Below are 15755 nucleotides of genomic sequence, written 5' to 3' on the forward strand. Positions count from 1 at the left end.
AGAATCTCTTTCATAGAGCTAAGCAGCATGGGGCTTTGGAAAGAATTATTTATGATTAATAATAATATTGTAAAAGCTTGCTAAGGAAAGATGGATCAGTGTGTCCTTCCGCTTCGGTCCTAACCTCCCCGCAACCCACGTTGTTGCTAGAGCAATTGTCCTAAAACAGGCTTCATCTGTCATGACCTTCCTTGTTACTACCTTCCAGTGATCATTTCAGTTCTGACACGAGGCCTTTGAACTCTCACCGTGTCACCATTTCTCCATGCAGACGATGTACTTGAGCCCTACGGCACTTGTGTGGCTCCCACTGGACACATGTGGTCTCTTATGACCCCTCCTTGTCCTGCAGAATCCATGGCCCCTGCCCTTCCGGAGCCCATCACTTAACTCCATCCCAGAGACCGCTCCATCCGTTTTATCATGTGCTTATATGCGTCTCTCCCACTAAGCTGTGAACCCCTCACAGATGAACTCACGTTGTTTGGGGCTGTGGGCAGATTAGCTACTGTCGTACGAACATCCTTACACAAAGTGAAACATTGCACACTAAATATCTGCCAAATCAGTAAAGACATACATTCTTCATCTCGTGATGGGAAAGACACAGGCAGAAGCGCTCCAGCAGTGCAGTGGACGGCTGAGAATCCATGGCTCACCATGTCTGAGAGCTGGAGGGGCCGATAGATCACCCACCCAGGGCGTGGGTCGCTGGGGGGCTTCCAGCACGGGGCTGATCCCAGCATCGCGCGTGTTCTCCGGGAGCTCCCAGACCTCGGCTGCTTAGAGCACCCGCAGCCAAGCCCACACATGCTCTCACAGGCCTAAGGACTAGATGCAGTTCACCCATCTCTGGATTTTAGGAACATTTCCCGATATAAAATGTGGGTTATTTCATGCCTGATTGATACAAAATGGGATGAACTGCCTTGAATTAACATAAACTTCAAACACTATAACCTGGGACATTAACTATAATACACTCATCAGTTGGTATATAAAAGTATTATATTATGAGGTTTTAATGTTAACTAATGTGAAATTGGAGCTTTTAAAAGATTTTAAGCTGTTTATCTGCTGTGTTTGGTTGCTGTATCTCCCTTATTTTCCTTTGGTAGGAGCAAAGTGCTAAAAAATATGTACTCCATCCTCTTGAAAGGATACTGTTTGTGTATTCATTTGTTACCCTTGCTCTTGCAGAATATTGCAGAAGGCAGTAAAAGGGTCCTAGTTACAACTTCTCCTTATGAAGGTCTTCTACTGGACTTCTCCACCTAGTTGCCTTTAATATCAAAAAGTACATGAAACCAATATTGCAATGTATATTTAAATTCTAACTAGAATTTAAATAGAAATTTTTTAAAAAGAAAAGTAATACAAGAAATAGTAAATCCAAAGTAGCCAACAGAATATATACACATCCTTTAAAATGGGTCTCCATTTGCCATAGATCATGGATACTTTCGAGAATCTGATAAAATAATATGCTTATGGATGACGCACTCAACACATAATTTATAGATAGGTAGATAGATGCGGTGAGTTTATAACTCTGTGGTCCCGGAGAGAGTTTCTGGAACCCAAGCTAAGAAGTTCCTATTTTAGAGAAATCTAAAAAAAATTTCCAACAGTATGACAGAATATTTTTATACACTGTAATTTACTGGTTTATTGGTAATAGAATAAAGCATGTAAATACGTATCACATGTGATTGCTCTTCGGATGACCTGCCAATAGCAGATGTGTGCATGAGTACCAACCAAACCTACCAGTGTGAAATGTGTTTATGATTTGGGAGCGTAGGTGACGAGGCATTAAATGTTGAAATGGAGGCTACTGCTTTACTTGAGTTAGGATCAAATGAAAGCAAAGCAGATTTCATAGCAGGAGTCAGAGAAAAAATTTTATCTTCCTGCACTAAAATTTTGGAGAGTTGAGTTCAGCCACCTTCCCAAAGCTTGAATCCCCTCCCCTTGTCCCCTCAGTTACCAAGCAGCCTGTGCCTGAACCCGCCCCCCCACAGCATCTCCTGTGTCGTCCCTGTTCCATCCCCATGGTAGCTGAGCTTCAGGGGGTTCTTCCTTGTGTCGAGTTCAAGTCTCTCATCACGTCTACCCTTTGGCCCTGTTGTATTCTGCTTGAATACAGAATACTGCTTCAGATGAAAGCTGCTTCAGATGAGATTGCATTACTAAAAATGACCGAAATGACCAGTTTATAGAAGCACTGCAGTTGCTCTTCAAAGAAAAATCTTGTTGATGCTTCAGCAAATAACTTCATTTCAATTAGACATCAGATTTATTTAAATTTAATAATTTGAAAATGAAATCATGCGTTTGAAAATGTTTTGTGAATTTAGAGCATCCTACAGATGTAAGGCCTTCTTATTATTATTGTCAGGAAAATAACCAACTAGAGCTAATTCCATTTGCTGCACTTATCATAGGATAATTTAAATATTTATAAAAGCTTAAGAGTAGGTAATAAAGATTCTGATGATTGAAAACAAATGGTGCATGTACGGCCTTATTTCAGAGTAATAGGAAGGAGGCAGTGTCTTAGAGAAATGTCTGATTTTGTAAAATATATTTTAATAGTTTCAAATTTTTAATGTATTTTATCAGCCAGTAAATATAGCTCAGAGCAAGTGAAAACAATCAATTACAGTAGAATTATGTTGACTAATAATGAATAATTTTACAGTTGATGAGCCCACAAATTGAATCCATCTTTATGATTCAGTCTTTTTTGTTTGAACAAAAACGACCCATTTTTATCTCAATTACAAATAAAGACTTAAGATTCTCAGTTATTGTAAAAAGTTTTTAACAGATTCATATGCGGAAGAATAATTCTGAGGTAATAGAGTCCAAATGCCCAGTGTTCTGATCTTGTCCAGGGTGATGGTCTGCTGTCCGCCCTCCCATGAGGACAGAAGAAGAGAGGATGGCCCTACAATGTTTGCACCTCAGCAATTTGTGTTTTATGGAAAAAGGTTGTTACCTGTAGGGAGAAATTTTAATATGCCTGACTAAACTTTATTTTGAGGTTGTGGGACATTTTCTTCTATAATATGGAGAAAGTAGGTTACTATTCATTAGACTTGCTAAGTGGACAAAGATATCCATGATTTTTTAATCCATTAATTTCCAGTCTAATATAAAAAAAGTTTTAAATTAGTTTAAGAAGAAATGTCTTAAGTATTTTATGTTTTCTAGTCCTTTAATTGCTTACTGGAAATTCCCAAAACTAGCTATATATTTAAATAACTGGGATTTTGTGGTAGCAAATGATGTTACCGTCGGAGATAGATCATTTAAGTGGTAGTAGCTTCACTGTTGTAGCTTAAAGAGAAACTGTGACGTTAATTTCCATTAATCATTACAAACTATCCTTTTGTTTCCCCCAAACCTGTCATTTGTGTGCCAGATGCCATTGACTGTCTGTATTGTTTCAAATACCTGCAAATGTCGTAAGATTAGAGCTTGTGCTTGCTATTGGTGGTATTTGTGTTTTCTCCATAGTTGGAAGGGCACAATATCTTCTCCACCCTGAGCTCCAGTGAATATGAACAGGTGCTCGAGATCATCCGCAAAGCTATCATTGCCACAGACCTTGCTCTGTACTTTGGAAACAGGAAACAATTGGAGGAGATGTACCAGACTGGATCGCTAAACCTTAATAATCAATCACATAGGTAAAAATCATCTTTAAAAGCTTAGAAGCCTAGCAAGTATTGTCTGGAATAAACTTACACTTAAAAACAGAAATGTAATTTAGCATAAATTTATATTTGAAAGAAGAAGTGTAAAAATATTTATGTTTTCTTTTTGTTTTACATGTATTTATATTTGCTTTGCATTTCCTTATTTGACAAAATTACTGAGAGTGAATTATCGGGATATATTAAAATATGAATTGCAATTTAAACTGCTCACATAGGAATGGGTACTTTTTTTAAGATTTTATTTATTCATTTGAAAGAGAAAGAGGGACAGAGAGAGCACAAGCAGGGGGAGAGGCAGAGGGAGAAACAGACTCCCCACTGAGCTGGGAGCCCGACGTGGGGCTTGATCCCAAGACCTGGAGATCATGCCCTGAGCCGAAGGTAGACACTTAACCAACAGAGCCACCCAGGCGCCCCAGGAATGGGTACTTTTAAAGAGATGTCATTTTATAAGAGGCCGCTCCTTGAATTCATTTCAGTCCAGGGTTTGGTCATTGGCTTCACAGACTCAAAAGCGAATGAAAATGGATTCATTTTTCAGAATCCAGATCTTATTGACCAAGCTAACGTGATTGATGGATAAAACTGGAATTCCGTTTTATTCATCTACAAACATATATTCTAGTTACAAGCATCAGAATATTGGCATTCGGTGTGCTCAGATCATTTGGGAAACAAGTGACAATCAAAAGTTTGTTTCATGGACATGGAGTCAGAACAAGGAGAATTAGATTACTTAAAATGTTCTAATGCATCAGGCTAAATTTATCTGGTTTATCTTTTCTGAGAAGGCATGCCTTGCCTAACAAAATCAGAAATGTATCAGGTGTGTTCATTGTGAACCTGTCCACCCTCTGTGTATTAGGTCTCAGTCCCTTGGCTAACCTGCCTATTCCTCTTGTCAGTTTTTAGGTATGACCACCAGCTTTTACTGCTAGGACTTTCCCTTTGCTGTTTCCACATCTGACCGAGTCCACCTTAAGTGATGCCATCTTTACCTTTAGATTTGTGAACATTTGTTTACTGGTCTCTTCTAGTCTTGCTGAACTTGGGTCGATATTCTCTTTGTTCGGGTGCTTTGCATTCTTCCTCCATGATCCATGAAATACTGATCATAACATTTCTTTTTAGAAGAGTCTGTTTTAAAGTTTTTAGAAGCAATTCACTCAGGTACCACAAACACAAAACCTTAGGTTTACAAATGACTATAGATAAGTAATAAAGTTTGCCTCTTCAAGAATATTACATACATATAATATGATGATATCCATTTCTTTGATTAAGCTGCTGTTGTGTGGGATTCAGTTTATATTCAAACAGGGGCAGGTCCAGATTTTGCAGAGCCTGAAACTTACACAATTTTGGGAGCCCTGTTTAAGGAAAACAGGTATCTTATTTTCATCTAGGGTGGTCTGAACACATTGCCAGGGCCTCCCAGGATCATGGAAGGGGGGCTCAGTGTCGTGAAGAACCACAAAGGTTCTTCCCAACACATCTTCCTCTGCCTGCAGCCCAAAGGATGCATGTGATTTACAATCATCATGTCTCTCTGCCTGCAACAGGTTTTGTGTGTAGTTCTTGTAGAAACAGGTGTTTGTTTACAGTTCTCTTTCTTACGGTAGTTATAACATACCCTGGATGAAAGTAGTCTTTGGTTTGCTGAAACCCATGTGCATACATTTTTTTTTTTTTTTTAGATTATAAGAGTCATGTAATTAATGTCAAGTTTCTTGCATATATTTTTTAGCAAAATGATTATAATAATTATTTTAAAATAGAAAATTTAAGAATCTAATTACAAATAATATACTTGGTGCTTAATGCATATGTGTGTGTGTGTTAGTGGTGTATACTGTCTTAATTATGGATGATTAATTAATTTTTGGACAGTTAATGATTTTAAAGGTAATGCATGTTTGTCTTAACAATTCAAAGAGTGCAGAAGTGTATATAAGAAGAATATTCTGTTCTTCTGAACTCCATGCCAGCAATCTATTGGGTATAATATCATCCCATGCACTTTTCTGTGTTTATTCCAAGTTCTGTGTTAGGGTGTGTGTGTGTGTGTGTGTATGTGTGTGCATGGGTGCACACTGTACATACACAAATATACTGTCCTCTTTTTTTTTTAATAAAAATGTGATTATACCAGATGCATTCCTTTTTTCTAAGAGTTCTATAACATCTTGTAGTATGGGGTACTGTATACCCCATACTATATAAAAGCTTGTTAAACCTTTCCCCCGATGGTAAGCTATTTCTAGAATTTTACAGTATAAATAAAGCTGTAACAAACTTGCTTATTTAGTCTTACCTACTGGTCCTCTAAAAATATGTACTGTGTAGTGCATGATGCTAGAAATTTATAAACATCTAAACATAGTAAATTTTCTAAAAGGATTGTGGAAATTCATACTCCTCCTAACATGTGGGTGAAAACTTGCTCATAAAATGTGCCATTTTCTGATAGCTCCCTGCATTACACATTGCTTCACGTTTGTTGGCTATTTATTGTTCCTACTTCTGTGTATATGTCTGCTCAGAGCTTTTGCGTATTTTTTTGTTGAGCTGTTTACTTTTTTTATAAATCAGTTTGTATTATATATCTTATTAAGGGTACTAAAAGTTTCTCTGTTATATGTTACAAATATTTTCTTCAGGCAATTTTCAAAACCTTTATTCAGATTTTCTTCTGACTATAAAAAAATTTAATTCCATGAGGTCAAATCTCTCATTTGTTTTTATCAAATCCGGTTTCCTGTCTTGCTTAAGATGACCTCCCCTGTCCTCACAGTAATATAAATAGCACTTAAAATTCATTTTGTATATTTTTATAGTTTTTATTTTCATAGTTAGATCTTAGTTCTTCTGGAGTTATGTCTTTTATTTATTCCTGGTGGGTTAAATCAATGCCATTTAATTAATAATCCATTTTTTCCTCCGCTTGAAGTTTTCGTATAAACTTGGATAATTGTTGGAGTTCCTTAAGCCATTTAAATGCTAATTAATCCTCGACTGTGATCATACTGTTTTGATTACCATAACTGTGTTGAAATTTATCATACATACCTGGTAAGATAATCTTCATCTTTCATTTACCTTCCAAAAATGTTATGGAAATTGTTACTTAATAAATGCATTTTTAAATATTTTTATTAAAAAATTTTCAAACTTACAGAAAAGTAGAAATTATATTGAGATGTACAAGAATTGTTAACATCTTACCATATATTTCTGCCTTTCTTACTTCAATGTGCCACCTGAATGTAAATTATAGACATCATGACTTTTATTCCCCCATCATGAATACTTAAAAAGAAAAATATATTCCGCTATCAGTTAAAAATAACCACATTGGCACTTTGATTGCAGCTGTGTTTATTTCTTCATGTGAAAATGGAAATATATTGTCTTCAAGGACATTGGCATGAGTCTTTAATCCTGACAACATTTTATAGTTTGTCTAAACAGGTCCTGTCGCTTTCTTGGTAAAATTATATGGTCGTTTTACAGATTTTATCACTTGTGAATGTATTTTTTCCCCATTTTTAACTGGAAATACAGCTTCCAGTATAAATAAAGTTATGAATTTCTACATATTTCTCAATTTTGCTTCATGTGTTTAGAAACCTTATTAGGTGCCTACACATTTATATTTGTTTTGTCTTCTCCATGATTTACCATCTTATCAATGTGAAATTAATTCTTTTTTTTGTCTGTAATACTTCTCGCTTTAAAGTTTTCTGTGTTAATAGCCACACCAGCTTCTTTATGCTTCCTAGTGACGTGTCACATTGTTTCCATTGTTTCCCTACCTTCTGTCTGAGTCTTTATATTTAGAGTGGGTCTTGTTACCAGCAGTAGTTGAGACCTGAGATCACTAACTTCCTGATGGACTGTTCAGTCTGTTTGCATTTAATGTTACGGTATTTGATTGGTTGTCTCATTATCTTCCTTGTGTTCCCTTGAACCCCTTGTTCATTGTCCCTTCTGTCCTGCCTTCATCTCAGTTAATTGAATGTTTCCTTCAGCACTTTGTTCTGGACCTTCTATTGTTCTTTGTTGTTACACCTCTTTCTATTTTAGGTGTTTGCTCTTGAGTTTACAGTCTTCATCTTTATCAGTTGCTTGAATTAATATCATTCCATTTCCATACAATGTAAAAACCTTAAAAAACAATCCATTTATACCCCTTTTTGTCTGGTATGCTCTTGTTAAGTAGGATACTGATACATTTGTTCTGTATCCCACATAGGTTGCGAATATTTAAAATTAAACAGTTGGTTACTAAAGAATTTTTTAAAAGAAAAATAATGCCATATTTTCTCACATATATATACCATTTCCAATGCTTCACATTTATTTGAACAGTTCCAGATTTCTATCTGGTATCATCTTACTCTAGTCTAAAGAACTTCCTTTAACATTTCTTTAAGTGTGGTGACAGCAGTTTCTTCCAGCCTTTGTTTATCTGAAAATGCCTTTATTTTGGCTTCACTTTTCAGATATTTTTGCTGGATTTGCAATTATAAGTTGACAGATTTTCTTTTTTTTTTTTAATTTTATTTTATTATGTTAGTCACCACACATCATTAGTTTTTGATGTGGTGATCCACAATTCATTGTTTTTGTATAACACACAGTGCTCCATGCAGTATGTGCCCTCCTTAATGCCCATCACCGGGCTAACCCATCCCCAAATGTTCGGTTGTCTCCTGGCCTTCATCTGTTAAGTCAGTGGTCATTCCTATTGTTATTCTATATATAACATGTCTTTTTATTCTGGCCGCCCTGAAGATTTTCTCTATATCTTTGGTTTCTACCACTTTGTCTATAATGTTCCTAAGTGTGGTCTTCTGGCTCTTGATCCTGCTTGAGGTCCTTCCTCTGAGGTTTCTGGGACTATGGGCTGCTGATTTCAGTGAAGTGCAGAAAAGTTGCCACCATTATTTTTCTTCAAATATTTTTTTCTGTCTCATTTGTCACTTTTCTTCAGCAGCTCCAGTTACACATGTGATAGATCACTTAATACTATCTTACAGTCTGTGAAAGTTCTGTATTGTTTTTTCAGTCTTTTTCTTCCCTGTACCTCAGTTTGGGTAATTAGCTGTACTGTGTCTCTAATTCCAGTGTTCTTTCCAGTCTGTTGTTAACTCCATCCAGTGGTGTATTTTATTTTATGCAGTGTGTTTTTCAGTTCTGAGATTTATTTTTGGTTCACTTTTATAGCTTTTATGACTGTCTTAAAATTCTCTATCACTTCACTCTTTGTATTCAAATATATATTTTTTCTGAAGATTGTTTGACACATCACTTATTTAAAAATTCTTGTCCATATTTCCACCATCTAAGTTTTCTATGAATCTGTTTAGTTAAGACTATTTTTTCTCTGGATCACGGAATACATTTTTCTATTTCTTTATTTAGATTGTGGGTAATATGCTCTGTAATCTTTCTGGATTCTGTTACCTTTCTCTAAAAATAACTGACCTTTATTTGGTGGCCAGTTAAATTTCTCATGGATCACCCTAACCTTATGGACTATGTGCCTTCAAGCATTTTTAGGGTGGTTCTGTTTCTGTTTCGACCTTGGTCCTTGGGTCACCAAGGACTTGAGGGGAATATGAATGTAGATTTGGAGACCACCATCACTGTGGCTCTCTCATGGTTTCACTTGTGAATTCTATCAAACATTTATGGAAGAAAAAATATTGTTTCTGAAAATGGAAATAGGAACCACTTACCACCTTATTTTATGAAGCCTGCATAATCCTGATACCAGCATCTGACAGACACATTACAAAAGTAGTAAATTTAATTTAGATCAGTCAATATTCCTCATGGACGTAGATGCAAAATTATAACAAAATATAGCAAATTCAGTCACATGTAAAAAAACATAATAAAGCATAACAAGTGGATCTTATCTCAGGAATAGCATTTCCTAATTAATATAATTCACAGGAATAGAATAAAGAAACACTATGTGATCATTTCAAAAGATGCAGAAAAAGCTTTTGACAAAAACCCCTATTGATGGGTGGAAATATCTGAGCAAACTAGGAATACAAGACTTCTTTAATTTCTTAAAGAGCATCTTTGAAAACACTATAGCCACTGTGATGACAGGTGATATATGAAGGACTTTCCCTCCAAGTCTAGAAGGAAATGAAGGATACCCACGATGACCACTTCTAGTCTACTTCGAGCTGGAAGCCTTAGTCAGTGCATCACATTGAGAAAGAAGTAAAAGGCATAAGAGTTGAAAGGAAAAAGTAAATCTGTCCTTATTTTTAAATCACATGCCATCTACTGAAAAAAATCCTAAGGAATCTCCAAAAAGTCTGCTAGACTTAATAAGTGCAAGTTTACAGGATACATGATCAACATTTTAAAAAATCATTTATTTTCATATATAAATAACTATCAATTGGAAATTGAAATTAATAAAGCAATTTCACTTGGTGTGTCATTTTTTTTTTAAAATAACATACTGGAATAGATTTAACATGATATATAAGTCTCTACTGAAAATGTAAAACATTTCTGAGAGAGCACTATATGAATAGAGTGATATATATCATGATTATGAATTGCAAAAATCAGTATTGCTAAGATATCGATTCTCTGCAAATATTCCTCCAAAAAATGTAATCCCAATTGAAACTTTAACAAGCTTTTTTGTAGACACTGACAAGCTAACCTCAGATTTATATAGAAATACAAAAGATCTAAAATAGTCAAAACAAGGGGCTCCTGGGTGGCTCAGGTGGTTGGGTGTCAGCCTTCAGCTAGGGTCATGATCTCGGGGTCCTGGGATCAAGCTCCGCATTGGTCTCCCTGCTCAGCGGGGAACCTCCTTCTCCTTCTCTTACTGCTGCTTTCCCTGCTTGTGTGTGCACTTGCACTCTCTCTCTCTCTCTCTCTCTCTCAAATAAATAAATAAAATCTTAAAAAATAGTCAAAACAATTGTGTCAAAGCAAAAGCCCAAATGGAGGACTTAACACTACCTGATTTCAAGGTTTACTATAAAGTACCAGTAATCAAGACAGTGTGTATTGGTGTTAAGGTAGACAAATAAACTGGTGGAACAGAGTACAGAAGACACACTATATAGCCTATTGATTTTCAACCAAGGTGTCAAGAAAATTTAATGGAGGAATGGATAGTCTTTCCAACACATGGCTCTTGAATTACTGAGGTTTCAGGTGGATGATAGACTTAAATGTAAAAGTTAAAATTATAAAATTTTCTAGAATAAAACATAGGAGACAGTCTTCATGATCCTGGGTAGGCAAAGATTCCGTAGCACAGAGAAAGCACTAACCTCCAGAGATGTTGGTCAAAGGCTACGTGCTTTCAGTTGTAAGATGAATAAGGTCTGGGGATCTAATTATAGCATGGCAATTATAGTTAATAATACTGTATATTATACTTGCAGCTTGCTAAGAGAGTAGGTCTTAAGTGTTCTCATCATACACACAGAGAAAAAGAGACTGTATGAGCTGATGGATGTGTTAATTGGATTGTGGTGATCATTTCACAGTGTATACATGTATCAAATCATCACATCGTACAACCTAAATACATACAACTTTTATTGTCAGTCTGACCTCAGTGAAGCTGGAAGAAACAAAATGAAAGCACTAACCTTCAAACAAACAAATAATAGATTGGACTTTATCACATTAAGAACTCATAATCTTCAAAACAACCTTTAAGGAAGTGAAAAGCCACCCAATGTGAGAAAAATATTCTCCATATTTAGGTCTTCTATAACTCTTAACAACTCAATAATAAGACAAAGTAAAAATTACATGAAAGATTTACCTTTTAAATTTTAAGTAAAAATGTGAATGACCTTAAAGGAGGTTAAATGTTAACACAAATGATATGAAGTGAAATTATAGTGTATGGAATATCTCTCTGAAATGTGAGCATGTTGGATCAGAGGCTCCTGAGGGATTGGCCAGCAAGGAGTGAGAGAAGCGAGCAGAAGCACAGAGAGACCCACAGTTCCACAACCACAGATTGTCACGTGCCAGGCCTGGGCCAGGAGCTGGACATGCAGCAAAGAACAAGACAGCCACTTGCCCTGCTTCCGCCTGATGCTTCCAGTCGAATGGGGAGATTGACACGTCAATGAAATAACTTTGCATCACATGGTTTAATTATAGTGGTGGCAAGTTCTGTAAGAATGCAAAGGGTGTTTGACTTCATCTGAGGGAATGAAAAGGTTGTGGAGAGAGATTGTGAAAGGAACAGCCGTTCAGCTTAGCTCTGGGCCATGAATATCCTCAAAATAAAATTGTGTTCTAGGAACTGTTATGGGCTGAATTGTGTCCCCTAAAAAAATTCCTGTGTTGAAATCCTAATTCCCAGAATGTGACAATATTTGGAGAGAGAGCCTTGAAAGAGTAATCAGATAAAATGAGACCATATGGGTGGGTCCTAATCCTGTATGACTGATACCTTTAGAAGAAGAAATTTGGATGCAGACATGACAGTGGAAGACCATGTGCAGACACAGGGACAAGATGACCACCTGCAGGCCAAGAAGAGAGGCCTGGAACAGACCCTTCCCTCATGGTCCTCAGTAGGAAGCAACCTTGCTGACACCTGGATCTTGGACATCTGGCTTCCAGAACTGTGAGACAATAAATTTCTGTTGTTTAAGCCACCAAGTTCGTGGTACTTTGTTACAGCAACCCTAGCAAATTAATACAGAGGCCTACGTGATTTTTTTGTCTTCTGCAATCAAAATTGTCCAACTGACCCTGGGGGCAAATAGACTTGACTTTGGGAACGGAAGATCCTGGCCAGGCCTAAAGACTTCACTGGGGCTTCCTGAGTACAGGACAGCCCCATTCTGTGCCTGTTTTGCCTCCTTGTCCTCTCTCATCTCCACCCAGGTAAATTTGCACAGACACCTGTCTTCCCTCTTGGATGGGGAGTGATTAGGTAAGGAGACATCTACCAGGTCATGGTCTCCTGATGTTCTAACCTTGGATCAGGGATAACAGTCCTGCAGGGAGGACTTGGGTTCATTGCTGGGAAGACAAACCCCAGGAATCTCACCTTTCAGCTTCTCGGTATAGTGAGATTCTCCAGCCATGACTCATGCAAGGTCCTGGAGAAGGGAAGTTAAGAGAATCTTAATGACTATACTGGAAACCATTTAAGCTCATTTTCACAATAGCATTACGTAAAATCAGAAACTCTGCATGATTTGATCCTGTTTGTAATCAGAGCTGCTGTGAACTAATACCCAAACCAGTGGGACTGGGTGAGCTCGGTGTCCTGACTCAAGCTGGGCACATGTGGGCACATGGGCCTATATGCAGGGTGGGAGCCTTTGAGCTTCACCAGAAAAGGCCACCGTCCTTCTGTTCCATTCCTTGGAGCCCTTAAAATCCCACGGTTGTCTGCCTTTTTAGTGAGGACATCATCAGAGCTCGCCTGTGCCCATGAGAGAAGAGCAGGGCCCTTCAGCTGGCCAGACTCGGAGATTCTGAGAATGAGACTCACTGTGTCCTGGTAAGAAGAGACCGGCTGTGCTATTGGGAAGGTGAAGAATTTGTAGACATGCCTAGAACTGAATACTTTTCCACTCCCAGTGTTTCTAGGCCAGAGCAAACACTTTTCGCAGCAGAAAGACTTGGACAGAGGGCATTTAGGAAGTCCGAGAGAAGTGAGGGGAGGGATCAGCAAGAAGAAAAACAAGCTCTACCATAGAGGACAGGAGATCAGCTGATGCCTTGTGGGGGGTTGAGGCGGTGTCAGGGGCTTATGCAGCACACCCAAGAGTCAGAAGCTGCGAGAACTCACCCCAGTGCTCAGGGGTGAGGCATTCAGTACTTTCAGGCACATCAGCCTTTCCATCTGTATGCTAACACTTACTGATTACCAAGTGTTTATAAAATGTAATGCCAGCAGTAGAGGAGAGCGTCAAGACAGTAACAGATTATTCTTTGGTATTCCTGTACAGGAGTATTATAAGGTTGTATTTTACATTTAGGTCTATGATCCATTTTGAGTCAATTTTTTGGGGAAGAGTTAAAGGTCTGTATATAGATTCTTTCTTTCTTTTTTTTTTGCATGTGGATGTCCAGTTGTTCTAGCACCCTTTGTTGAAAAGACTATCTTTGTTCCATTTTATTGCTTTTGCCTCTGTCACAGGTGATTCGCCTATATTTATGTGGGTCTATTTTGGGCTCTGTTCTCTTCCATTGAATTGTTTGTCTCTTCTTTCTCCACTGCCTCACTGTCTTGATTACTGTAGCTTTATAGTAAATCTTGAAGTCAGGTAGTGTCTAAACACGTAGTTCAGTCTGGGGAGGGGGGATTCTCATGTAAATAGTAATTTGTTTTTAATTTCAAATTTCACTTGTTTGTTGCTGGTATATAGGAAATGACTGCCTTTGGTATGTTGACTTTGTATCCTGTGACCTTGCTGTAATAATTTATTAGTTCCAAAAGCATTTTTATTGATTCCTTCAAGCTGTCTAAATTGATAGTCATGCCATGTGTGAACAGTTTTATTTCTTCTTTCTAATCAGTATACCATTTATTTCTTTTTCTTGTCTTACTGCATTAGCAAGGACTTCCAGTACAGTGTTGAAAAGGAGTAGTGAAAGAGAACATCCCTGCCTTGTTCCTGATCGTAGTGGGAAAGCTTTGAGTTTCCCAACATTAAGTATGATGTTAGCTATAGGTTTTTTGTAGATATTTATCAAGTTGAGGAAGTTCTCGCTATGCCTAGTTCACTGAAACCTTTTATCATGAGTGACTGTTGGATTTTGTCAAATGCTTTTACTGTATCTACTGACAGGATAATGTGATTTTTCTTTTTAGTCTCTTGATATGATGGGTTACACTAATTGATTTTTTTAGTACTGAACTTGACTTACATACCTGGGATGAATCATAACTGGACATGTATAATTCTTTTTATACTGTATCATATTAGATTTGCTAATATTTTGTTGAAGATTTTTGCATTTATGCCATGAGAGGTATGAGTCTATAGTTTTCTTGTAATGTCTTTGCACAGTTTTGGTGTCAGGGTGATGCTGGCCTCATGGAATGAGTTAGGAAGTGTTACCTCTGCTTCTGTCCTCTAAAAGAGATTATAGAGAATTGGTATAATTTCTTCCTTAAATGTTCGGTAGGATTCACCATCTGAACCCATCTGGGCCTGGTACTTTCTGTTTTGGAAAAGTATTAATTATTGATTCAACTTCTTTAATAGATATAGGCTTATTTGGATGATCTATTTCTTTTTGTTTTGGCAGATTGTATCGTTCAAGAAATTGGCCCATTTCATGAAGGTTATCAAATTTGTGGGCATAGGATTGTTGAGAGTGTTCTTTCATTATCCCTTTAATGTCCTTGGGATCTGTAGTAACATTCTCTCTCTCATTTCTGATACTAGTTATTAGTATCCTCTTTTTTTCTTAGTTAGACTGGCTAGAGAGGATTATTGTTTCTGTTGATCTTTTCAGAGAACCAGCTTTTAATTTGGTTGATTTTTGGTGTCAACTTCCTCTTTTCAAGTTCATTGATTTTTGCTCTAATTCTTATTTCTTTTCTTCTGCTTCATTTGGATTTAATTTGCTCTTCTTTTCTGAGCTTCCTGAAATAGAAGCTTAGATTTTTTATTTTATGTCTTTATTCTTTTCTATTATGTACATTTAATGTTATAAATTTCCCTCTAAACACTGCTTTCCCTGCATCCCACAAGTTAGGTTGTGTTTTCATTTTCATTTAGTCATAAATATTTTTAAATTTTTCTTGATTTCTTCTATGACCTGTGTGTTATTTGGAAATGGTTTGTTTAATCTCTAGGTATTTGGGGGATTTCCCAGCTATTTTTCTGTTATTGCTATCTCATTAATGGCATTGTTGTCTAAAAATCATGCACTGTATGATTTCTCTTCTTTTAAATTTGTTAAGGTGTATTTTGTGCCCTGCAACATGGTCTATCTTGGTGAATGTTCTATGTGAGCTTGAAAGAATGTGTTTTT

At 37.0% G+C, this 15755-nt stretch overlaps 1 protein-coding gene across 6 annotated transcripts in view; it reads left to right on the plus strand.

Moving 5' to 3' along the window:
- PDE10A (phosphodiesterase 10A) overlaps window positions 1–15755 on the plus strand; it is a 587662-nt gene that overhangs the window by 547854 nt on the left and 24053 nt on the right. For all 6 annotated transcript variants that reach the window (XM_032407504.1, XM_032407502.1, XM_032407503.1 and 3 more), the window contains one exon: window positions 3526–3698. In XM_032407504.1, coding sequence (XP_032263395.1) covers window positions 3526–3698 — 173 coding nt within the window. The remainder of the gene's footprint in view (window positions 1–3525; window positions 3699–15755) is intronic.

Source organism: Phoca vitulina, unplaced genomic scaffold (assembly GCF_004348235.1).
Source record: "Phoca vitulina isolate PV1807 unplaced genomic scaffold, GSC_HSeal_1.0 scaffold9, whole genome shotgun sequence".
Taxonomy (NCBI): Eukaryota; Metazoa; Chordata; class Mammalia; order Carnivora; family Phocidae; genus Phoca; species Phoca vitulina.